Raw genomic sequence first — 27,349 nt, forward strand, 5'->3', positions numbered from 1 at the left:
GGGTTTTTTTTGGTACCTAGGGACATGGTGACCAGGCACTGTCAAAATAATCAGGTGGTCTATCTGCATGATAAGTTATCTGCAGGCCAGTGAAACTCAACTGGCATGAAAAATTCACACAAACATGACCAAAATGTGTGGAGAGAAAGATGAGAAATTGAATCAAAGGATCTGATGAGTTACATAACTTAGATTTCAGACTCTTTAAAATTGCTCCAATACAATCCTGTCCTGGCCTAGCAGCATTTAGTCCTTCTGCCACCAAAAAATCAGGTCAATACCTAAAGCTCAAGTACTGTCTTAAAGAGTAATATCAAGGAGACCACTGGGACAAACAACTGCTTGAATTTCTTCCTGGCAGTACTTGAATCTAATGAGTGACTGCAAACATACCACATTACTTTCTGAAAAAGCGCACCACCATACATCTCCCTCATGTTCCCTTCTCAGTTTTACTGTTCAAGTATGGCTGAAAATAATGAAGAGCAGCACCTGATACTTAAGAGGATTGTGGCAGGCAGTTCTTTAGTGATCTTGCTGTGTGCCTTTGCTCAGTTGCCACATTCTGAAAGTATAACTGATTTATTTTATTACAGTTAACAAGAAGATTCTTATCACTTCCTTTGAAAATAAATGCCAATATTATTTTTCACTTTGAGACCAGTAGCTCCTCACTGATGGACTGTCATGAGATAGCAGCCTAAGGACTTACTGTGGAATTTCCCAGTGACAGAACAGCTTTCAGTACTGTATTGTTTCACCAGAAAAATTCCTCAGTGCATTTTTGACTCAATGCAATTTGCATTATTTGTTAATATTCAAAATGGTATCTATTTCTGGGAATTCCCTCATCTAGAGCACAAGAGCTCTTTCTTTTTTAAAACCTCTAATTTTAAATCATTAAAAGCTCTGTCAGTGACTAACTGGAATGTTTCAGCTACTTAATTTTATTTGCAAGTGCAGGGAGGTCAAGCTGCTTCTTTAAGTATTGCGACAAAAATCTGCTGGATGGAGGCAGTGTAAGATACCAAGTCCCTTAGCCACTGCCAAGTTCTGAATGGAAGACAAGAGCAGTATGTGTCCTGGTATCTGTGACCCTGTACCTACACCAAAGCTTCACCCAGTTTTTCAATACGCCTTGCTCTGAAAAACTGATGTACTCACATGGCATCTGCAAGCAGTGCTGGAGGATGGATAACAAATAGGGGTAGGCGTCTGTGTGCTTCAACCTTTTCTTGATCAACTCAAACATCTGAGAGGCACTTTTTGTGTCAATGTGGATCTGAAGTGAGAGAAGGTAGTGGAAGAACAAGTAAGAAAAAGGAGAAAACTTGCACAGTGAAAGCCTGACTAACTGAAAGATCTGATCAACACAGACACAGGCAAATTTCCAGAAACTGGACCTCTGCAGAGTCTCCTGCAATGTCCAACTGCAGTTCCAGTGAGAAGGAGGCACATGGGTCTTTGAGACCAGCACTGCCATCTCCACACCCGTATGGAAAAAATCCCCAAAGTAAAGGGCTAGAAAGGTGGGAGGCATGCAAAGCCACCAAGAGGTGTTCTGGAGCAAGCAAAACATTTGGATCCTCGAAAGTGGTGGCACAAATAGTAGAAGCTAAGCAGGAAAGGGCTAGCTGTTCTGTATTGGTGTGTGGCAAGAGCTGGTCATGAAGAAAGAGGAAACTAACTGTCCTGGACCCTACAGCCTCTTACTGTTGCTAGAGGATGTGGAAACTGTCGTCATTCTATGCTCATCTTTAAAATCCACCTAATCTAAAATATTGATCCTCTTAACAGGCTCTGAGGTGACAGTCTTCCAAAAAGTTTCCTGTAATCTTGGGAAAAGTATCAGAGAAGAGCCCAAACTTCTCACATAGTCCTGCAAAGGGAATGTCTGAAACTAGAATGCATTCGGATTATCAGGACTGAGAACATGAGAGCAGGGTTGAGAACCTCCTCCACTCCTGAACCTTCAGTCAAACAAAAGAAAGAAGTCTTTGTCAAAGATACGTGGCAGAAGCCCTGTCTGTGATTACCGTTTTCATTGTTCACACATCATAGACCCCCTACTTGCTAAATGAGAAACAGGGAAAACAAGAGCAACAGCCACTCTCAGCACCAAAGTCACCTCCATGTTTTCAGGAAACACAAAGGAAAGTTGCACCAAGCATCCAAAGTGGATGCTCAGTTTTGGCAAGTTCAGGTAGTCTAGAAAAAAATCTTACCAGGTCAAACCGCTTGGCAAGTTCCAGGTCATCTTCATTTCTGACCATCTCAAAGAAATCTAAGTGCCTAAGAGAAAACAGAAATACAAAACAAACAAAACCTGCCAATGTTCATGGCATAATTCAGACTTAGGCTAAGTGTGTCACTACAGAAGCAGCAACACCTCATTCCTAGCTAGAACACTTGGAAATTGGCAAGCCTTTCTTACATGAAGTGCTGGGATAGGTATGCACGGCAACTCATGGGGTCAGTGACAGGCCAGAAGGAATGGCTGGCTGACGTATACGTGCTCTTTAGTCCTTGTGCTAAGTCAATGTGTTGAGCTAAGGCTGCTAAAAATAAACATAAAATAAGAAAGGAATATTCTACCTGTGATGAATGCAATGCCTGCAGTGATAATCCAGTTCTAACAAGTCCATGCCATACTTGTTAACCAGATATTAGACCACTGACAAGCTGTTTCTTTTACACGGTGGAACAGAGGCGCACTCAGTGAATTAAACAGCAAAGCTCACAACTATCTTTATATTTGCCTAGTGATGAGCAGAGCAGCATGCCTCTGTTGGGATCTGGGGGACCTGGTGGGAAACACATTTGACCATGGCATCTGGACTTCTCTTGCACAGAAACCAGAGCACAGCAGATGATGTAGAGAAAGGCTGTGGCCGTGGCACACCTGCCTGTGTAGACCTGGCATATAGTCTATGTAATCAAGGCATCTGGGATCCTCTCAAACCTCTGTTATTCTCATGGCTGCAACTTATAAGACTCAAAAGTGCCCCTAAGCCCCTCCTACACATTTCTCATTCCTGACCAAAAGAACATAGACTGCCCATAGGAGAGGTTCTCTTCTTGGCTATAATGGTGTAGATCAAAAGTAACTTTACTGGTTCCAGATCTGCAGCAAACTGTAGACACATACAATTGCATGCAATCCTTCCCTGTGACATCAATACACAGGTATATGCCTCCACTGGCTCAAAGATGTGAGGTCAGTCTATGACAGACAGCTGGTGCTAGACTGGTGCTTATGCAGAATCTCAGTCACGTTACGTTTTCCCCCAGGGATAACTCTATCACCCTATTGCAACTCCTGACAGTAGACATTTGAGAAAATAGTGACTTGAAAGCTGCAGACATAGGCCTGATCCATAGGTTTTTCACCATGTAATTTGGCTAACTTGACACTTCTAGATATCAGATACCTACAAATCAGCCCTGCTCTGTAGGAAGAGGCTTGGAGTAGCAGATAATAAGGGACAGCAACACATCAGAAGGTCAATGTCTCTCCACACAGCTTAATGTGGTCACAGGAGAAGGTAGATTCCCACAGCTGCCTGCTCTTACAAGTTAAAATGCTTCATTTTGTTAAGCAAATGGATTTTACCAGGTTCCTCATTGGTTCATCAGTCTTTTAGCTTCTTGAAGTGTCTCAGTCAATTTTTTTAGATTTTTTACTCCAAGCTTATTTCAGCATGTGGCTTTGTGAAAGGTTTAATTTAAGGTCATTAGCAGCTTCAGTTACTGTGGCAAAATATAGATTGCTAGTGAAGAAAGCATTTATTATCCATATAACTTTTAACACAGCAATCTGAATGTGCCATTCAGTGTTGCATTTTGTATAGCAGCAGGGTTGTTTGAAGATGCTCCTCATACTTCTCTCTTGTCCCCTCGGAATTTCTACCCTTTCGCCCACCACAGGTGCCTCTTCTCTCATAGTTGTGCCAGTGCTGCTGTTTGGGAGGTTATGATACAAGCTAAATCACAAAAATCACTGAGCTTACAGAAGAACCTTGGAAACTCAGAATGTGCACCTTGACCACATATACTCAGTCTCAATGAAGTCAATGAACTACTGGCTTCCCTCCTTCCTCCCAGGACAGGGTTTTGTCCCAGTTTTGCTTCAAGAGAGAAGAATTAGAATATTTTTTTATTTTTTTTTTTCATTCTGATTGTCATCCCTAGCTTAGAAGGAAAGAAATTTAGGAACTTCTTGTCACAGCCACAGCCAATTTAGTATGTAGTTTTCCTACTTCATCTGCTGATTTTAATTTTAAGGACAAATGTCCTTTTTGTCTTTAAAGGGAGTCAATTTTAAGAAGAAACAGAGACAGCTTTGTGCTTAAATCTGAAACCCAAATGGAGAAGAGTTTCTAAGAATTCTTTCTGCTGATCAATAACTGTTCTCAGAAAATATGTCTTACCTGTCCAGTGTGGCATTCTCATGTCCTCTTAGCTTGTCAATGACAGGTTGAATTCCCAGCATTAGAAACTCATACCGTAGGTGTAATCGGAACTCCAAATTGTCCTTAAAAAGCAGAGGAAAAACAAGTTATTTGGTTTCAAAAGCTTTTAATCACATTTTTTTTTTTAAATAAAATTACTTAATATCTCAGTTCTTCCCATTTTAATATCCTCTATCCTGACACCAAATTTACAGGATGATTAACTCAAGTAAAAAAATATATATAAAAATTAATGCCTTTGCCTGTTTCACTTAAAAATAGTCATCGTTTACCTACAATGATTTCTGCATATTCAGTCAGGAGGACAGCACGCTCCATGTTGTTCCATAAAGAAGAAAATTTATTAGTGTTTGTCCTGCTAGTCCTTTAGAGATTGGCCTCCTACTCACAGATGAATAGTACTGCAGCCTTCCTCCTAGTTTTTATGTTTACTTGTCATAAAATCACCATAAACTCTGGCAAACTTGACACCTATTCAGTGAGATGTTAGATGACTGCCGCAGATAGAGACAAATACATTGCCAGAGAGAGCTCTTGTGAGCTTGTTGTCTGTTGTGGTTCAACCAAAAAAAAAAAAGAAAAGCCAATGTGACAAAAGTAACACTTTTAATGAAACAAAATCAGTTTAAACTATCCAGACTCAAAAGAAAGTCTTGTTAATGAAAGAAAATTAACAAACTGTCTTTCCTGAAATGTCTTCCTTTGACATTTTTAAATTTAAATGTTTTGAGTTTGGCTTTGAGTCAAAGCAACTTAACATTTCAAAACATTTCTTAAGGTAAATCAAAATGTTTTCTAAAAGGCTGAAATCAGAGGTAAATGCTTTGTAGTTCTTTAAAAAAATCAAGCAAACAAAAAAAAAAATTAAACAAAAAAATTCCTCAACCCCGAAGCAATCATTTCAGTGTAAGTAGACTATGTTATATTAAAAGGGGCTGGGAATTAAATAATAGGGAGATGTTCTAAGACTGATATTAACAATTAAGCATTATTTTCCACAAACTATATCCACTCAATAAGACAAGATTTGTGACTTAATCTACTAATCATTTCCAAGGTAAATTAATTCAAGCATAACATTTTAGAAGGAATTTCCAGGGCAGTGACTCACCTCACCAGCACCAGCATTAAGAACAGCATTGATAAAGGACATGATGGCTGTTTTGAGATTTACTTCATCTCGATATCGCCCCATGCTTCTGTCTAACTCATTCAACAACGTCTGAAACAGAACAGCAGGCTGGGTTAGAGGATATAATCTAGTTTCTTGCATCATTTTGCATATTGTTCATGGGATAAGCACACAGTCTTTTTGCTTTACGATATATTTGCTTAAAGAAATATTTTTATTTCAGAGAAGGTTGTTAGCAATTTTGGATACACCACAATAAACAAATAAAGAAAAGCAATAGGAATAAAATGGCGACCTGATCCCAATAATAAAAAAGAAAAATAAAAAAGAGGTTGTTTTTTTTTAAGCAAGCTATTATTTAAGAAAAAGCAGAAGTCCTTTATAGTTCTTGCCAATTTGATCTAAGAAAGCAGCAGAATTATGTTATTTCTAATCAGTTAACGCTGTAAGGTGAATATGACAGGGAGTTTATAGATGCAGGAAAATAGCGTCAGATTCGTATATCCTTTCTACTCACAACACTTAAGTAATTTTCATTATTTTCTTGGATCTCATCAGGATAGATTGCACTTAGGTACACAGGGGGAGAGAATTCTAAAGAGAAGCTGTCTTTTGAGGAATAAAACCTATACCTGAACCTTGGAAGATTTCTCTTTTTCCTTCACTTACAACCATTTCACATGAAGCAGAAAATTATCTACCTCTTGGTAAGCACGTTTTAGGGATTTGCAAATAACAGGAATACACCCTGTGCATTCAGCTCCGAAGCTCAAAGATGAATTACACAGCTCTGCTGGAAGTGCAGTTAAGCTCCAGTTTCCTTGTTACATAATCATAGATGGTCTGGGTTGGAAGTGACCTTTAAAGATCATCTAGTCCAACCCTCCTGCCATGGGCAGGGACATCTTTCAACTAGACCAGGTTGCTCAAGCCCCGTCCAACCTGGCCTTGAACACTTCCAATGATGGGGCATCTACAGATACTCTGGACAACCTGTTCCAGTGTCTCACCATTCTCATCATAAGAGCTTCTCTTCCTTATAACCAATCTAAATCTAGCCTCTTTCACTTTAAACCCATTAGCCCCTGCACTGTCACTACAGGCCCTGGTAAAGAACCTTTCTCTGTCTTTGTTCTAAGCCCTCTTTATATATTGAAAGGCTGCTATAAAGTCTCCCTATTAGCCAGATATCAGGGGTATTCAGCATGCATTTAGCACAGAATAATTTAACTTTTGATCTAATCTCTACATACATATAGATATTTCACCATAACCTTGTGAACATCAGGAGACAAAGGATAAAAAAGACTAGCCAAATAATGTTGGTAGCCTGTGCTTTATATGGTCTATTTAGGATTAATTCTACTTGAATATTTACCAGAGAGGTTATATATAGAAACTAAATAGCCATGAAAGCAACTCTACTTTTAGCTCTGTGCTGATGACCATGAATCTTCTCTTCAGGATCCTCTCTGATCAGTTCACAATTCCAAGGATGATTTTCCCTACTGGAAGAGTAACAAATTCCACTTGAGATCTGACAGTTCAATTGTATGTGTTTCACCACAGCGTTAATAAATGCTACACACTCATATATTTGTTTTGCTGATGCACTACAAAATATAGAATCCTTTTTACTTTTCCCAAGAAGTTTTGGCCATAAAGGGAGAATGAAGACGAAAATAACTTTTTAGTTTTCAGCTCAGCGGACCATCTAAATAATACTTTGAAGCTATGATGCTGAGTAAGGAAGTTGATTTTCGTTTAGTCAGTCTTCTATCCCTGGCTCTTGAAAGTGTTCATTCATAGCAAAATCTTTCCTGTGCTAGTCATCTGTTTCATAGGTCTGTCTTGTTTCCTGCAGAAAGGGGACATCACCATGGAGATATGTCTCAAGAAACAGGGAGAATATCCTCCTGTGAATTCCCCAGGGGAAAAAATACCCTCCTGACTTCATGCAAACCTTTTGCTTGTTTTCGTGTAAAAATCTTTTGATCTATTCTACACTGCTACTGACAGCTATTCTTATATCTGAGCATAGTATGTCCACTATCAAGCAAGCTTGATTTCATAAACTTTTTCTCACATCTTCTAAATTGCCCAGCTAGCATTTGCAAATGTCCCTATTCCTGGCATTTGAATTTCCATCACTTCCATGATTTCTCAGTAGCTATATTATGACCAAATACCAACCCTTCCCTCATTTTGTTAGAAATGGGAATTAATTTTACATAAAAATACATGAAATGCCCTACTGAGCCAGATTAATGGACAGTTCAGTCCAGTATCCTATCTCTGACAATGACAATAGGAGACTATTTAAGAAGTCTTTAAACTCACCAAAAAAACAACTGTTCAACTTGCCAAATAAGCAGAAGTGAAATAAATGAGAGGATTTAGTTCTGTTACTGTCAAATTTGATGCTGAAATCCAAAGCACATGTGTCCCCTTGTAATACTTTTAGTAGCCATCACTACAGAATCATCAAAACCAAGGATGATCTTTCTGGTTTTCTTCAGAGGCCTCATTCCTACCATATATTCTCACAGACTTTTAGGAACATGCTAGAATCTATGCAACAACATATCAGATACAACATCTGGACAGGTTAAAGGATGTTAACAGAAGTTTTCTATCTCTCATTTCAGAAGGCTGGACTAGAACAGAATGCAGTGATGGCCAAGGCAAATTCAGGACAAGTAAAACAAAAGCTCTGGGTTGCTTTAAGCTGACTGAAGAGCAGCACATCTTCACGTGATTGTTCAGCTATAGAAGGAAGCACTATGAATTCATGCAACTCCTAAAGATCAGAGCCTATACTCACACACTGTGGCCGAACTCCAACATCTCCAACCCTTTGCAAATGGCTGAGGTTCAAGTCTTCACTTGAACATTTCCTGTGAAAAAGATTTCACCACACCTCTTGGCAGCCAGCTCTGTGGCCCAATTGATCTTATGGTTGTAAAGGTTTTTCCTACTATTTAAGCAAAACTTTCTTCATTTAATCCCATTATTCCTCATCACTGACATCCAGTAGGGTTTTATTCAATCTGCAGCAAACCTTAGAAGGCTTTGGATGAGCCCTGAGAGGAAGAAGCAAATCAAGTGGGAATACAGGATTTTAATTTTTTCCTTGTTAGCTCTTCTACTACAATTCCAAATTGATCAGATTTCTCCCTACAGATTATGGTCTGTACTGACAGTGTTTAACACACACCAGGCAAGGAGGTTCTGGTAGGAATGCTCCTAATCTCCACCTTTTCAACTGACAATATCAAACTTCCTTTACTCCATCACCTCAAGCTTCAAAATTTCTAGCAGCATTAAAAAGGAAAACAAGTGTTCTGCCCAAAGCAGCCCAGTTAGTACTTTCATCAGCAAGTGAAATCAGCTCCTTTCAGACAGTATCTAACAGGTTCTCTCAAGACTAAAAAGGAAAATTCTTTCTCCCTACAGGGATTCCCAGCTGAGTGGGTGTTTCAGATGGGAAACTAGGCTGGAAGGGCACTGGAACATCCCGATATACTTTTCCGGGCCAGTACTGCCATATGACTTTGCAATATTAGTTTGTCTTAAAATATGACATGTTAAAAAATACATGTTGCAATGTCATAACACGGTGCATTCACTCCACTGAAGAAATGAGGGGAAGCAGCAAGCATAACAATGATCATATCAACAACACAGGGAAGAGTAAGATTATGTCCCTTTCACAAAGGAAACCATTCATAAATAGGATAATGCAGACATGAACAACACTGAAATCAGAGTCTCTTCTCTCTTTTCCCTTTCTCAGTTTTCATAGCATTTTAGAAACTTCTATCTTCACAAGAAAAATATGTAAGAAATTCAAGATAAAGCAATGTTTTCATGGTCACACAATGAGCCAGTGACAAAATTACACTACTACCAATTTTGAATACATCAGATAGAAAAAAATCCCAGGAAGGACACCAAGGGCTCATCTTCCTAATTCTACATTTCTGCTATGAGGCTTACTGTCTAGCTTTCCAATGTTTTCTTTCATCGCTCTTCTTTAAGGGACAGAGAAGAATTTGTAGGCAAAGAAGCATATTTCAAACAAAAATTGGATGAAGCAAAGACAGAGCTTTTCCAGATTGTCTCAGGAAGGAGACTGAAGGCATGCCTTTATATTATTGTGGTGTTTGAGTAAAGATGTAATACTACTCTGAAGAGGACAGTTTTCAAGGAATATCTTAAAAGAGGAACTGCAGACTGCCTACTGGACATTAAAAGAATTTTTCCAGGCAGAAGGGCAGTGTGAAAGAAGGGTCAAAGATTAAAGCAGGCAAAGGAATCAGCTCGGGCAATAATCTGCAGCAAGTCTGAGAAAATAGGAACATCCACAATATAAATTCTGACACAAACATAAAGTATAGAATCTTGTTGCAAGTACCAAGACAAAGATGATCTTGACAGACCTGTAAACACACTGAACAGCGGAGATACAGGGTGAAGTCATAGTACATAAAGGCATTCGAGTGAAGACTGAAGTCTCAACAAAGAAGAGTAAATTCTGGAGAATCTCTCATAGTTTTAAAGCAACTCCTCTCTGAAGTTAAGGATTAGATTGATAACTGCAGTCAGTAGATGAAGTGCTGGCAATTTAGAAAGAACAAATATTTTACATCAGATTTTCCACTCAGAGCAAAATATGAAGTTTTGTTAAATTAAGGAGGTGGTCCTTCATATTCATAAAAGTTCTATTTTTTCCATTGACTTCAATGAAAAAAAAAAAAGAACACATCAAAAAGCAAGAACATCCTTTCCAAAAACAAGCACAGTTTGATTAGTGGTCTTCAATTGGTATGACCTGATGCAATTTAGTTAAATTAATTGGGATTACAAGTGCTTATATCACTGAGGAATCTCACTGTAATTTAGATTTTTACTTTAGATACAGTAGCATAAAATATAAAGAAAAAAAAGAAGAAAAATGAGAAAAGTTTCCTATTCAAACAGTAGGAGTTATAGCAGGACAGAGCCAGTGCACGTTTAGTAAGGATAATACCTTAAGTCACAGCGTTACTTCTCTACTAATTCACCAGTTGCTAGGTCCTCTGACTGCTACTAGCTGTGCCAGCTAGCAAGAGTTGTACTCAGGATACTGACCAGCAATAACTTCTGACATTCAATGAAAGATGCTATGTTTTATGCTACTGTGTTAAATACATGATCTCTACATCAGTCCACCACACTTGAGCATGTGCAAATTGGAAATAATCAGTGTCCAATCTAAAGTTGCCAGCAGCAAGTTACGGACAAGCTCATGTTTTAAATGGTTGCCAGCAAATAATTCTGAACCTCTCTTCCTCCTTCTTACAAAGAGCAGTGGAAGCAGAACCAGGCACCCCAAATTTTTTATTCATCACTGTGATATTCCTCTGCAAGAAGGCAAAAAAAGAAAACTATTTGTGTTGTAGAAAAATAGATCTGAACCAGTGTTTCTTACATTTACCTCCAGATTCCTCAAAGTACACAGTGCTGGTCACCACTGATGATACGGGCAGAGTGGGACACTTAGATTTACTGCAGTCTGCAAGAGTGGATAATAAATCCAAACACATAATATACAAACAAAGTGCCAGCTTTCGTAGATGAGGAGGGATAAACTGACAGTGAGGTGGCTGAAAGGGATGAATATTATCAACCACTGTTGTCAAGAAGGGAACATAAGGAAGAGCAACAATTGTATTGATATTGTCAGAGGTCAGTGTTACTTGTAAATTATTTAGTGGACATTCCAATAAAAGGGACTTCTGTACAGTTTCCAGAAAGCTCTACACTTTTTACTTCACAAGAATTGAGTCTGATTTCCAAAACTGAGAATCTGAACTTTTTCTCCTCTTAGGTATTGTGTCTTTCATTTGGCAATTGTATTACAGAGCTAGATCTAGAGAAAGACTGAGCAGTGCCTTTACAGTTCCCTGCTTTCCTTTTTTCCCCCCTTTAGAATCAGTCTGCAATAACGAACCATAGAGCCAAAGGAATAAATTCCTATTCTGCACATTCAAAGTATGTTTCTCCTGTTCCTACAGTTTAGTTCATTTTTTATTGCTTTTTACAGAAAGAATTCTCATTTCTTGGTTCTGCCAGATCCCCAGTTGTGGGGGATCATTTTCAACATAACTGTGATTAGGTGTGGCCAGTCAAAGTTAACCTAAAGCTGCAAGCTCTAAACTGTTCAGACACTTCAATACCCTGAGTGATGCTGCTAGTTGCTCAAACTACAGGAAACACATCCCCAGAAGAGATCAGTCTGAAACCTGAAGGATCTCTTCAGATAGAAGTTCAGATATATATTCAGATATAAGTCTGGGTTACAAAGATTACACTCACGACTAGAATAAAGAAAAAAGGCTTTCACTGGCTTTCATTGTACCCCAAATCTTTGAAGTTTACAGTAAAGGTATAGGATAAATGTTGACAACTCATCCTTTTCCTCCCAATGGCCTCCCATAGTTAAGTTACAGTGGATGCTTCTCTTGATTGTCCTGAGACACAAGTGTGGGAAGGCAAGAGGGAAAGAAATATAACACCCTCTTAACTGAAAAGTCCTAGAGTATCAAAGAAACTTCACTCAAATGTAAGGAAGACCATGACCACGTTTGTTTCAACAGCATTTAAAAAAAAAAAACAGTCTCTCTGTTAGAAGAAAATGACTGAAGATGGGTGAGGAATGTCTTTGGATGAATCTTACCTCCTCAAAATTAAACCTAAGCTATTGCTTTGTGTAGTGGAAAAACCCATTCCAGCATCTAGACACAAGTGTTAGAAATTGAAAAAGATGCACCCCTTCTGCTAAATATTTTGGGGGTTTGGATGTTTGTTGTTTTTTTTTGTTGGTTTTTTTTTTTTTTTTTTTTTTTTTGTTTAAGAAAGAAAGAAGGGATAGTATCCATTTATCTTTTTTTTTTCCTCACACACCTTCCCCCCCCTCCCCCCCGCAACTGGAAAAGCATTTTGACAAAAGCAAATATTTATACAAAGTACTCTTTCATTAATATGAAAGTTGGAAAGCATCTGCAAATCGTTACATTAGATGCCTTAAAATCTCACAAGACCTGTGCTACCACACTTTGCCCAGCAATGACTTAACTCAGTTACTCAGGAAATATTAAAACAATAAAAAAAAAAAAAAAAAAAAAAAAGGAAAAAAAAAAAAAGAGAACCAAGACCCAAAAGCACTGAATAAACTCAGCATCTATCTCCCATATGGGCTTATTAGTCAGAGTCACTTGGTCAAATAAGGATAAGTTAACACAGGACCACAAGTGTTGTCAGGGCTGTGAGTTTCCACTGCTTTTTTCCAACCATCTAAGGTTACCCCCGCCTGTCACAAGGTATTCAAGAATGTCTAATTCAGGAAATATTCTTCATTTCAGCTAATTACTAGAGAGCAAGCTGGATGAGGCAGTGCACACAGAGGGGTGGAACTGCCAATGCCATATATAGGTTAATAACAAACCAAGATCTTCTGCATCCCAGTTTCAAGTCTGAGTCACAGTCAGTGAATCCCATAGTGCATTCAGTTCTAACAACCACCATTGGCAGTTACAGTTCACGAGCACACTCTGTTTCCCCATTCACTTTTACACTCATAGCTTACTGTAGCCCAAAATCCACTGATGCATTAGCTGGAGAGGAGGCAGGAAATAATGGCTGACAGAAACTAGGATCCAGGGCCTGTTGGCCCAACACCATCCTTATTTCATCTAAGAACAAACAGTGAAAGGGTGACCTTGTCCCAAAGTTTAGGAGCTACAGCTTCATACAGAGCAACAGATTCTGTTACAACTTTTTGTAAAGGTGCTCTATTCACTAGGAAGAGGAACGTTATAATAGCATCCAACAGTATCCAGAATAAAATCCTGTCAATGATCTACTGACCTACCTCAAGGTTTCCGAGATTGAGTTTCCCTCCTGTGTTCTGAATGAGAGCTATCTGAGCCAAAAATTGCTAAGTGGTGACAGTGTACAAGTTGATTGCTAAGTGGCAATTGAAGTGCCTCCACTGTCCATTATTTAATCCACTGTCTCCATTATTTAATCCACAACTCTTTTATTACCAAAGGCTTTTTATTACTAAGGTCTTTAAAGTCAGGACAGAGGCTCCTGGAATTCTGTGGCTTCAGCTTCTAGGGTGGAACATATGATTACCACTCCAGGAATGCCATCAGGTTAGAGTATGAACAGATCAGCAGCTTTCATTTAACATAGCAAACTCCCATTTTAAGGCAAAATATAAGAGATTTTAAATTAGCATGAATAACAAGCAATCAGGCCTTGAAAAAAAAAATATATATATGCTGTTAATCCATTTGGGGAAGCGACCTTCCTAAAACAAAATGAGAAATACTGCTTTTACTACCTAGCAATTTTACAATACATGCACTACAGAAATCACTCCCCGCAGAGATCCATCATACTGGGTATTTCTGGCAAAGTATCCTCCTTGTACCTGAAATCTTGTCCTTTCTGCAGCATAGACTTGGTAGTGAAGCATGGCTTGCAAGACTTTCTTGTGACCATCTGGTACCAAGCAGACAGCCCCTAGGATCTCCAGTACAGCAATCTTGGTCTTAATATTCTCAGTCCGTAAGCTTTGGGATATGATGTTGATACTCTCTGGATGAGCCAGGACATGAGCCCGTCCCTGGGAGTTGTTCATCAATGCCTTGATACACCCTATAACGGATGTGTGTATGCGGCTCTCTGAGGTCTCATAGTCCATGCTCTTCAGGAAGTTCAGCAAACAGCTCAGGCCATCCAGCTCAATAAACCTGGTCACAAACCTGAAGAAAAAAAAAAAAACAAAAAAAACCCAAACCAAACAAACAAAAAAAAAAAAACAGGTAGAAAAATAAGGAAAGTAGACCAAAAGCAATTTATTCGAAAGATACCATATTATTCAACCCTGTATCTGTAAAAGCTGGTTGTTTTTTAGCAGAATAATTCCCATGTATTTAAGAAAAACAAAACAACAAACCAAAGAAAAAAGAGAGAAAACAGACTAGCTAATACTAGTGTGTCACATAGTTTCAGGGTAATTATGTTCTATCATCTTATGACCCTGCTGTTCGGTCACTGTGTTCTTTGTTGCTGTTACCACCAAACACCTGCTGTGGTCCACCCCAATACTTGCTTCATTTCCAAGGTTGAATGGATTCTTCCAAATCGCTACATCTTACATACATGCTAATACACACAAGACACATCTTCATACAGACTCATCACCACACTTTTAATTATGAGTTCAGATTATCTTGAAAACCATTCTTAGATTTAGGTCAAAATTTGAGCCAATATTACTCATAGGCTGACACCTCCAGGAGTTGGGTACGCTGACAGAGGCAAACTCATTACCACTGTGTCTGTCAGATATGCTGACTGCATATTCTGATCCCATGATATATGTAGAAGAATGTATTATATTTAAAAGGGACATGTTCTTCAGTAAAAGACAAACTCCAATAATGGCTTTGGATGAGTTTTTTGGGGTTTGATTATTTTTAGTCTGAGAAAGTATATTAAGGATGGAACTGGTCCATTACCAACATGCAGTAGCAAAATCTACAGTAAAAACATCATAAACAGAGAAAATACAGAATTAATCCGTTACCAAATGACACATCAAAGACTGAAACTCTAGTAGGACACATTTATTTTGACTATTGACATCACCAGAGTTCTGTTTTTACTGTATTCTAACATAAAATTTGCCTTTCTTCAGGTTAAGATTATGGAAACTGAGGATGAAAACAATATAGGAGAAAATGCCTGGAAAAGTTTAAGCTTTTGTTGAAAGCCAGGGTTAAAAAAATCGAGATGGGTCAAATTAAATCATACAGATATCCCCCCTTCACAAATCAACAGAAATGGATGGAATTATATAAGTAATTTCAAGACAATCATTCTAGCAATGTTTCATTTAGAGTTCCCAGGCTTAAAAATGGGGATTCTAAGATATGAGAAGGGCTGCAAATAATTTCTCTAGATTGCTTTGTTTACTTCCTGCCTCCTCTAACAGGTCATTCAGGTAGGTGCACTTTTTTAGAATGTCTGAATGCAAAATCATGCGAATTACATTTGAATTTTCAGTCTACCAAAATGTACAGTAACAATAATATGCCCATGACTATGCTCTAAATAGTATAATGTAGAAAGACACCTCAAATAAATGAAAAGGTTGTTAACAATTTGCATCTGTGTAACAAATGAAAAACACCAAAAGTCTGTGTTATTGTGCTTTTATCCAGATCCTCTTCCTCCGTTTTGGATACTTCTTAATGTACTATCTTTCTCTTTTCTGTCCTTAAGTGAGAGACTGTTCCTAATATGCATCAGTAATGGAAGCACCATACTGAAAGACTGAATTTCACTCTGTTGATGTCTCTGTACCAGCAAGACAAACCTGAGCCATACTTTTATATCTCCTGGCTAATATGGACTTGACATATGTATGGTCTTATGGTGGTTACACTCCACACCATACTGGAATTTTCAGGGCCTACCTGAAAGTTATGCTCACTATGCTGATAAGATTTGCCAAATTTCAGCTTATTTGGGCCAGCAGTTTGACCAGAAATGTGGCAAAGCTTGGTGCTTTCAATGAAGTTTCAGTCTGAGGTTTGTGGTTTGTTCAAAACTAAATTTCAAAGTGACTATCAGAGTAAGGGCAAGCACACACAGGAACACGTGTGCACCAAAAATGAAAACAAGGTTTAGCTTGAACCCTGCTAAGACAATATGCCAAGTTTCACACAGGTCTGATTGCAAATTCTATGGATGTATCATCTTTTCTACCCTAACAAATCATAGGAGCAAAAGCCCCTCTGCCTCCAGGCCAGAGAGTGGGATCAACATTGTGCACCAGGAATTTGGTAAGTCACACAAAGCAGTTTGTTATTTAAACTGATTATAGAAAGATTAAAACTTAGTTCACTTTCTGTAATGCATTTAGCTGCTAGCATGCCAAAGAAGACTGAAGTAAACACATTCATGGCTAAAAGTGTTGCTGCTAAGGATGTATTTGACACCAAAATAAGCACAAACTCAATGTGTTACCAAACAATGCAATGCCAATGACCTCTGAGCATTTCTCTAACCCTGGGCCTAAAGAGCAGAGTCGCTCTTTGCCTCTACTATTGAGGGATTAGTTTAAATTCTCCTTCTCTTCCTCACTTCCAAAGTTCAGTTCTATGAATCCATCCTATACCTTAGCTATTCCCTCCATTTTTGGGGGGAGGAAAAAAAAAAAAAAAAGGGGATGTTTTGCTGTTCTTTTCAGTTCTAGGGCTGAGGGAAGGCCTAAGATAGATACCTTTCTGAAGATACAGAGCTCTACTGACAAAAACAAACAGGCAAATATGCTGATGAAGCAGCTGAACAAAAAGTCCCTTAAACATACTTTAGGATGGAACACCTGGTCTTATGACAAGACATACAAGGCACTATAACCTCCATGTAATTTAGCCTGCTGTGATGACCATGTTGAAAAAAAAAAAAATGGTAAATGTGTAAAAATCACATTGTCCCAATTAAGTGCAATCCTTTACTAAATTCACTGGCAGAGCAATTTTTCTAGAACTGTTTGAATAAGGACATTCCAAAAAGAAGGCATGCACAGGAAAGTGGTGTGTGTCACAGACCTTGATTAATGACATAATTTAAAATAACGTCGGGATTTTCCTGTAGTCTTCCTAGTCCAGAGAGCAAACAGTGAACTGCATTACTCACTAGGAATTAAAACCAAGTACCTCCCCATTTCAGCTAACATCAGAAGCAGGAATCAAATTATGATTTTCGCCTTCCTTTTCCAAAACACTTAGTTCCCTATTCTCCAGAAAAGCCATAAACCATGCAAGAAGGAGATAAAGAAATGGCAAGAGCAGTTTCTGGGCCAAAAGACACTTTCAGTATGAGGATTTTCTTAGTGTGGGGAGGTATGTGTGTAAATGTCTGTACAGGAAGGAAAAAGAAGTGGGAGTTTAGTTGACAGGCTGAGTGCCATAATCCTCACACTGTTTGCTGTTTGTGCATCTGTACGTCTGTAAGTAGGGATGTGAGTGTGTGTGAGTATGTATGTGCAAAAGCAAACCCAACTCACACAAATAAAGTACCTTCTTCCTCACAATACATACATGTGTAACTAACTGCCATCCTTTACACCGTGAATACTGCAAAGTAAGGTCTTGTTCTAGACTGGAAGGTGTAAAGTTAAGTATATTTGCCAATGCATTCTGGCTAACACATTCAAAAACTCAAGTACAAATAAAGCAGGGTGTGTTTTAATAGGTGCTAAACAAGCAAATTAAAGCCTAACCTCACCTCAGACTCTCACTTGACCAGTTTAGCACACTTTAAAAGGCAGGGCGCCTCTTAGCCTTTCAAGTTTGAGAGAGTGCTGATCAGAATGAGTTAGCTAGCTCTAATAACAAACCTTTCATCCAAATATAGATGTGGCAGCCTAAGAGGTAATGACCCTCTGATGGAATCGAAGTGTAGGGGTGGGACAGCCTCCCTGTGAGACTTGATCCAGCTCAGGAAAGACAGAAAGATCATATGCTGTGGGTGTGCAGAGAGCAGGATGTTCCCACCCTGTTAACAACCAAGGCCACGCTTGCCTGCAGCATCAGTTTTTGAATCTGTGGGCACACATAATCCTGACAACTACTGAACTGCTGAAAAATTCAGCTTAATGGATTTTGCTTGCTGGATGAATAAATGATCATCTGCAGTATGCACTTGTACACAACATAGTTAATCAAGCAAAAATGAGGTAAATCTGAATTAAACAAAAGGAGAAAAGCAGACAGCAAAGGGAGCTAGTGATGATTCAGACTAAAGCAGGTATTTTTCTGGGGTTCTAAAAAGTGATTTCTTTTCCAGTCCCTTTTAAGTTTTTACTTTTGCTGCACTTCTGAACCTCCACTATTGGGCACTAAAATACCAAAAGAAAAGCTCTTCTCTCACTGCTTCTGTCCAACAGTTTGTCATCACACTTGTTTATAGTCATAAGTTCTTACAAACCTAAAAGAAAATGTGTTTCCTTACAAGATGCAGATGTGGGGGTTTTGTTCTCTAAGGCTGGGGTTGTTCCTGCCTGCTGGGACATAACCTGGCTTTATTATTTCAGGGCAGCTTCTAAATACAAGAACAAAATGCACTTGCTCAAAGGGGGCTACCTAGCTGCCCAGGGATGCTTCTATCACATTTTCTCCAAAGAGGAGAGGAACTTGAGTTTGGGTATGTCTGCTTCTGCTTCACACTTTGTTGCTGTTAGAACTGATGGGTTGGAATAGAGGCACAGATTAGTACCATTACTCTGCATTTTCTACTAGCAGAAACACAGTTCTACAGCGAAATAAAACACAAACATATGGATTTTTCTTCTTTTGATTCCTCTAGATCAGAAAATTCAAGCAAAGGGGCCTATTGGTAAGCTGTCAGACCCCCTGTGTACCCTACCATCACAAATGGATTCCAGACAGCTCATCCTGTGTGAATTTAGGTCTCTGTTTTCTTCAGAGGCCTGATGAACAGAAGTGGCAAGGAAAATAGGATTTGATGTCCAAATTCAACTAGAAAGACTAGTATTTTGAAGGCTTGGGTATCGTGGTGCTTATGAAAGGGATTTGATGGAGCTGAGGGCCTCTCTACTGCAACCTTTCCATCAAGAAGAAATTGGCTTGTTGATCAGGCATTGGCACGCAGCCCATTTGGCAGCTAACGAATTGAGTCGCTGGAAATTAGTTGAGACATAGGACTTAACTCAAAATTTGGCTTGGCTTAACTATTTTTTTTTTTTTTAAAAAAGGCCCCATAACCGTCGCCAGTGATTTAGAAGAGAACACTTTATAGGGCAGCTCATAGATGCTTGTACTGAAGCTTGTTAGGGTTATTATAAACAGATGAAGCAACAGGCTGTTGTCAAGGGGATCCAGCAGAAGCAATACAGGTCTGAGAAGGAAAACCTTAGGAGGCTTTGAGGAAAGGACATTTCTCTTATTCTCTATTGCCTTGCTCTCAACAAGGAGGCTGAGCTGTCCTATTCAAAATGATAGAGCAGAACAACCAAAGGTGGCCATCAAAGTGTTTCAGCTGAACACAGCAGAGAGGCCTTGCTGCTGTGGCTATGCTCAGTGAAAGCTATCGCTTTTACAGAGTGAGAGTCAAACCAGCTCCACATTAGCATAGTAGAGTTGCTATTACTCTATTCCTCAACAGCACAGGACTTTGGTTTAAAGCCCTTGTGAGAGTTGGGAGTTTAGCAGTTATCTTAGCTTCCTTTTTAACATAAAGTCCAGCTGCATTTTACTGTGTTCTCTGGTTTAGGACAGTAACAGACAGGATCAGTCACTTATCCCCTTGGGCTAAGACTCAATATAGGTCGCTACGTCTCCATATTAAAAGCACTCATCCTATCCAGACGCTAAAGTTACAAAAGCCTGATGAACCTTTATGCATCAGAGGAGCATCAGAATCTGGCTTTGTGCTCTCTTATGGCCCATCACAACAGCAGGTTAAACCTGAGGTTTAAGCTGATGTGTTCTGTCTCACACTTGCTGTGAGGTGAGAAGCTGCATGCAGTCAACTGTTTAAACACCGTGAAGGGAAGAAGCACAATCAGAACTTTGCTATCCCAGAAGTACCAGAAATATCTTCACTCCAGGTCAACATAACTGCAATGCAAATTCTTTGAGATAATTTTTTGGGTTGTTTCCATTTATTTATTTATTTATTTTGTTTGGTTATGTTCCCTTCCCCACCCCCCCAAAAAAAAAAACAAACCAAAAACAAACAACAAAAAAACCCCAAACCTGTTTGCTTAGACATTACTGAAGCTCTCCGTGACTTCAACATAGTGTGGATGCAAATGCATTTGGCCTATTTTGGGCCAAATACGAAGGCATTTGGAAAATTTTTGACCAAGTGTATCTCGAGATCATATCAACTATAGTTATTGCTTCTGCACAATGGTCTTCTAAGTGTTAAATGAAAAAGGTTTCTATACTAGTTAGTTTGCTATTGTTCAGAGTTCTGTTCCCAGAAAAACAAAGATGACCTTGCCTTCAAAGACACAGTACACAATAAAGTCTCTTAACATTTTTCTCCACCACAGTTGCACATAGAACAGGAAGAATGCCAAACCAGGTGATGTCAGATGGATTAGCTGCTTTGTACCGAACAGTTCACATTACTAAAGATAAGGGGAAGCTTGAACTCAAAGTTCAGAGTACAGGCTGAGATTTTGCCCAACGTGAATCAAATTACATGGGACATTCAGGAGGCTATGAAGTCTACAATCTGATCTTCACAGTCATTACCTGTGTTTGCACATATTTGTCACAGGTTTTTCACAGCAGACTTTATCTTTTATTTTCCTGAAGCTACATGCTTCAGCATTATTGTGTCCTCCCAACTAGGCAGGTTCAGACCGAGGACTGTAGGGCTCTCTGTGGAATGTCTGAAATATCAGAGAGGCTTGTGTGAGGTGAGACAATGAGGTTTCTGTCCTTGCCACTCTTTCCCATGTCACATCTGACCATAGAGAGGCTGTGAATTGTGATGAAAGACGAACAACATTACCTCATGGGCTGAGTCCGCAGAGCTGTCTTCAAGTCTTCAACTATTTTATTTTTCATCTCTGTTTCTTCTTCGTCGAAAGCATACAGAGTCTGCATCTGTTCAGAAAAGAAGATGACAATCAGGAAAGTTCAGGCTGCCTGGAAGCTGAGAGGCAGGCCGGGAATTATGAAAAACAACTATCACATCAACCCATGCAGAGGTGCCTGCCGACCTCTCACCAGGAAAGCAGTGCCTCAGCTACAAAACTGAATCCAGATGAGGCTGCTTATGTGGACTGGCAGCAGCATACTGCTTTGCCACACTGGCTAAACTAGGGTTCTCGGATTACTCCCCCAAAATCATGCTTGCCAGTATGCCCTCAGAAAACTGTATCTAATTTGGAACAGTGATCTTCTGTGGTGATCTACGGATATGTGAGGCAAAGTTTGTGAGGAGAGGTAATATTTTTTATTAGACTGACATGGCTGGAGGTATTGGGGGGGTTGGGAAAGAATAAAAAAAATGCCCCCAGACTTGTGTGTCAGGTTTCAAAGCATAAAAGCTTTTTCTCCAAGAGGCTAAACAGTCTGCAAGTACCCTGAATTACAGTTTGTGTACATATAAGTTTGACTTTTCTTCTCCACACGAAGTACATCACCTGTTTTAAGATATTGATTTTCTCTATACACTTTGCCCTTGCTAATTGGGACCATTTACTGCAAAAAGCTAGAGCATCATAAAATCCCTGTCCCTCTTATTTTAACAAGTAAACTGAAGCACATAGAGACTCGACTTTCCCCAGTATACAGCTTGAGATAACTGAGCTTGCAGTCAACTGGAAACAAAGATGCTGTGGGTCACCTTAAATTATGGTGAGAGATGATGACTGAAATACATGCAAAAAAAGGAAGATTCTCAAAGTCAGACAATGTCATTAAAAAAAGTGGTACATCAGGAAATCAGGGTTCCAGATCCATGCTCAGCACCACTGCAACCTTGCAATATGAAGCAAGACTCTTCAGTACCCATCGCATATACCATTCAGGCCTACAACTTCAATGTGTGACTTTTTAAACAGTCAAGACTCAGTGCTGGAAATTCTTATCCTATAGCTATGTCTTCTTAGCCGCTTTAATTGTAAAACAGAGAGGATAAATGGCTCTGTTATTGGCAGGAGTTCTCAAGGATATCACTCAGTGGTATCTGGAAAGCAGCTCTGAACCCCATCTCACATGATTAACCTGATTAAACTAGTATCGTCTATCAGGGATATGATACAATTCCTCTCTGTGCTGGAATCTGAGCAGCTACAATTATGGCCCATTACAGCAAAATATTTAAGTCTTTATTTTACTGTTTAGAAAGCAGCAAAGAAAACCTTCCTCTCACTGGAACTTCCTTTAACTCTCCCTGCCACCCCACCACCCCACCACCTCACTTCCCTTGGAAGTGCTCGCATAGTGCTTGCTTTTGCAAACCATGTGGTGCCAACACATGTCGGATCGTGAGGGTGGTCATTTGGCTACATGCCGTTGCTGTCTTATGCTGAACAGCTGGCATAGGGAGATGTGTTTAACTCTAGGGGTCCTCCCTCTGATCCACGCTAAAGTCAAATTCACTCAGTAACAGAGCAAGCTATTTCCTGCCCTAATGGAATGACAGAGCGCTACTGATGGAAAATGAGCTGATGATGTTTTATCTTTTGCCAGCATCCCCCGACAGCCAGAAACATAAATTGAAATGCTTAAGCCAAGCCATATATGATCCCCCTCCTCGAAAAATAAACAGAAATCATGAACAGGCATTATGGAATCTCAATGGCAGAGTCCTGGGGTGTGATTTGGGGCTTGATTTGTATTTTCTTGGGTGACAGCCCATCTGGTCATCTTTCCTTTGGCCCACAAATGCTCCTTTGAAAGGTTCCCATTCCTCCAACAGCTTAATTTCTCCTCTGAGCCATTGTGGGGGGAAGGCAAATGGATGGTAGGAAGGTACTCAACAGCATTTCGTTCAAAGTGAAAAAGGCCCATTTCCAAATGAAACAAATACAAATAATCCTGCCTTTACAACAGAGGGTGATTATAGAAAAGCCCCTTTCTAAAGCTGCAGGCAGCCAAGAGCCCTTCATTTCTCACTCCTGTTCATGTCCAGGAACTCAAATCCTCATGCCCTCTCTAAAGACAAACTGGTCACGCGTTTGCATTATGAAATAGCTTTCTCGGCAAGAGTTATAGAAAACATAACTGTCCCTAGGAGACAGAGGGGATGGAACTGTCATCATTTGAAGCTGGATTTCATTAATGTGGCTGGCTGATTAATTGCTTTCCTGAACTACAAACTGCACTCGAGGACTAATGTCTGCTGTGCTGAGGATGCAGCTAGTTACTATCAGTTAACCAAACTTACTAGGAAGAGGAAGCAAAATAGTGTCAGGTCCTTATCTGGTCCCTAAAGAGTGGTATATGTAAGGCTCTTTTTTACAAGCACATTTTGCATATTTAAAGTTTTAGAGATTAAGTGCATCATCCAGGAAAGTACAGCATCTAGTTACTTGATTTGCCAATTCAAAAAAGTTCACAAATTTGTGAAAACAATCATGCACATGGAATTTTATATGTAAAATATCAGATAGTCCAAGGAATTACTTTTGAAAATGTGGCTCCATTTAAAATGAAATATTTTACTTTTATTAAAAGCACAGATTCATTCCCTCGCTTTATCCTAGTGGCTAATCATCCCCCTAGACTGTTGGGAAGGAAAATACAGGACCATAATGACAGTACATGTGAGAAAAAGAGAGGAAAAAAAAAAAAGCAAAAAAAAAAAAGCATGAACTAACATCAACAATACACTGTATGATGGACCTAGTTTTACTTAATACCATCACACAAATGAAATGAAAAAAGAAAGAAGCAATTAGAATAGACAGTGAAAAAGCAACCTGGATGTTCTGATTTATCATTATAGTTCAAGCTCTTTTTTTAGATCTTGTCTAAAATCATAACTAACAAAGTGTTATCATTATTGAAATCACTTCCAGTTCATAAACAGATACAAGTAAAAGTAAAACCAAAATTTGATTAAAAAATAATGTATTGTATGCCTCCTATGACATACCTGGGCAATGCTACTTCAAAATATTTCTTCAAAGAAAACAAACCAGCTGAAATTCAAAATGCACCACATCTCTAGCTACATTAAGGCTGAACTAAGAGAAAAAACTATGAATCATAAACTAGGAATAGATGTAAATTTTACAAGCTGAACTTTTAAGAAAATAAGTTTAAAGTAACATAGATATCACCTAACCCAAGTGGAAGAGAGAGTTATCATCCATCTGCTAAATTGTGCTGAAAGATACATATTTTTAAAGTCCTGTGAAGCTGCTCTGCCCTGAACAAATGCTTTCTGAGTCAAGGAAAAAAGCCTGGTTACAGCTGTATTTATAAATCTTGACCCCTGTCTCATACTCTCGACCGAGCCATCTCTCCAGAAGAGCTGGATCTGCAAGTACTGTTCACCTGAAAGTCTCTCTGTAGAAATGCATACACAGCCAAGCTCATAAAAGCAACTCAGCGCTGTCAGAAGTTTTCCTCCCCGGTAAAGTGAGGGCTGTGTTTATTTGTGCTGCCAAGCAGACAGTATCATGAGGTAAGGAAGGCAGGAGGAGCACATGGATGTTTCTTGACATGTGATATTAACAGGGCAGCTGCTCCATTTTAAGAAAAGAAGTTTTATACGTTGATGAATCAGCAGATGACAATGAGCTTGGTAATGGAAATGGTCTACAATTGTGAGCGTGCAACCTCTCCACAATCACCAATATTATTTATAGCATGTAGACATCAGAGGACTAGGCAACTTTGGAGGCTCCTCTTTCTAAATTAGACATTGTTAGCAGCTGTCCCTTCTCTTAAGGACAGCTTTAGAAGACAGTCTACCAATGACCTATTCAGTCCCTTCCATTCAGTCAGGCTACCTGAAGGATGGGACAGTCCCTCCAGAGGAATTGCACGTTACAGACTAGTAAAGAGATCCAGTTTTACTGTTGTACATTCTTATGAGAATAAAATAGGGTGTAAAACCTATTTTTAAAAGTCACAGCAACAGAAACAATTGTGGGAACAGAACTGTGCCTAAAATGCACAGCTTTTTGAACTGGATCAGGAATCTGGGACCTAAAGTGCTTCCTAACGTAGTAGTGTAAGGTTACAAGTAGGGAATGTCAAACATGTCAGGAATAACCACATTGCTCTCACTATGTGGGCAGATATGATGGGTAACACTGCAGTGGGTCTTCTGAGAAAATGATGCTTGAGCACAGGGGCCCTGTCCTCCTGAAATCCACAGAAAGATACTTAATGATATCAGCAGGATGAAGGAACCATTTCTATTTTATCAGCAGGTAGAAATAATTTTTTTGCCATGTTAATATCTGAAAAAGAACATCATAATTAAACAAAAGGATATAGAAAAAGATGTGAAAGCTGCATGTAAAAAGATTCTTATGCAGTTAATTCACAGGAGATGTAAAGATTAAATTGTATTAATACAACAGGACTTAAGGGATTTTAAGCTAACGCTTTTGTGATTATTGCTACCATTTCAACTCTAATAATTCTTGCAGTATTTCTGATTAAAATACTGCAATACCTGATAGTGTCCAAGAGGCACAAACTGAAATAGACTAGACAGTGTCAGGAAGCAACATGAAACATGTTTTTCTTTCACAACTTCTGAGCCAACTCCACTTGGATACAGTTTAAAAAAAGAAAAAAAATTACAAAAAACCCCAACACTAAATTTAGGACTGAAATTATAATGGACCCAAAACAAACATTTGGAAGTTAAGAATCTCAGAGGTCTAAATAATAATGAACAGAACATGTCTTTTAAAGTGTGTAGGAACTGTGTCTCAACTGTATTACTCCAGTTTTCCACTGATAAAAGTCCTGTGAAATCAAGTCAACTAAATTTCACCTGCCTAAAAGTGAAGCAACTAAGTGGTAAATCAGAAGGAAGGGGTTTAACCCCAGTGTGTATTCTCAACACTTCAAGCATAAGAGTAAATCATGAGACTTGAAGCCAAATAAAAGGTTATCAATCATGCAGTGCTGAGGCATACAAATATTACCAGGGCTGGTGTTTATTGGTGCTCTTAAAACATGTTTAAAATTAGAAACATAGGCCAAAATATAGTCTCATTCCATGGAACTGCTCCAGATTTACAATAGTGGCATGTATGTATTCACTCCAGGTTTACATCAAGATCATTTAAAGACTAATCCAAAAGTCACTGAAATCAGTGGAAAAACTTTCAGTACGTTCAAGAGGCCTTGGATCAAATCCTACCAGAAGTATTTGGCTCAGTGACATTGCAAGGTTTCATACTTATTTTTTTCCTTAATGGCCTTTGTAGAACAAATTTGTTCAGTCAGGAAATCAAAGCACAGTGCCATGCCAGTCAGAAAAACTCAGTTTATTTTCTCAAAACAAGTCCATATTCTTTCTATTCCATTACTCTGCCCCAAGAAAATCTGGCATGAAGGAAGGTGATAATTTTGTTTATTCATGACTCACAATAGAAAGCAGCTTTTTCTTTTATCCTCTTACAGTGAGTTATAATAACTTGTAAATCTTGATTTTTTTTTTACTGAGCAAGACATTTCATCATGAGAAGTGCATCGGTATTGACACATTTAGCATCCATTAAGGCATTATGTTTATGAAATTATTTTATAGCTCATAACCATGACACAAAAGGTAGAGAAGCCTTTAGAAATCAAACATAAAAGCATAAGTAAACAAACAAGGTATGCTACTTAAGATGCTAGGAACAGAATTTTATCATAATTTCTGCACAACTGCCAAAAAAAGCTCAGTGGACATTGCACATGAATAATTGGAGGCAAAATTTTACTATAAAATCAGTAAAAGGATCAAATTTCAAAATAGAAGATCTACAATGTCAAAGGAGATCAGTGGACACTAGAAGCAGGTGTGCTGCTTCTGCTGGTGACAAGCTCTACTGGATGCTTCGGAGGAAGAAAAAGATACAGCTATTGAGCAAGGACAATTAAAAAAAGTTTTCCTCAAATAGCTCATTGGCTTGTATCTGATGTCTAAGGTATTATGGCCTGATGTTTCTCTATTT

At 38.9% G+C, this 27,349-nt stretch overlaps 1 protein-coding gene across 5 annotated transcripts in view; it reads right to left on the reverse strand.

Annotated features, from left to right (window-relative positions):
• DAAM2 (dishevelled associated activator of morphogenesis 2) overlaps nucleotides 1-27,349 on the reverse strand; it is a 228,943-nt gene that overhangs the window by 54,375 nt on the left and 147,219 nt on the right. For all 5 annotated transcript variants that reach the window (XM_042789299.1, XM_042789298.1, XM_042789300.1 and 2 more), the window contains 6 exons: nucleotides 21,217-21,311; nucleotides 14,087-14,420; nucleotides 5,584-5,694; nucleotides 4,431-4,534; nucleotides 2,226-2,292; nucleotides 1,165-1,282 (listed from right to left, as the gene is read on the reverse strand). In XM_042789299.1, the coding sequence (XP_042645233.1) occupies nucleotides 1,165-1,282; nucleotides 2,226-2,292; nucleotides 4,431-4,534; nucleotides 5,584-5,694; nucleotides 14,087-14,420; nucleotides 21,217-21,311 (829 nt within the window). The remainder of the gene's footprint in view (nucleotides 1-1,164; nucleotides 1,283-2,225; nucleotides 2,293-4,430; nucleotides 4,535-5,583; nucleotides 5,695-14,086; nucleotides 14,421-21,216; nucleotides 21,312-27,349) is intronic.

The sequence above is a fragment of the Tyto alba genome, unplaced genomic scaffold, assembly GCF_018691265.1.
Source record: "Tyto alba isolate M040663 unplaced genomic scaffold, T.alba_DEE_v4.0 Super-Scaffold_16, whole genome shotgun sequence".
Lineage (NCBI taxonomy): Eukaryota > Metazoa > Chordata > Aves > Strigiformes > Tytonidae > Tyto > Tyto alba.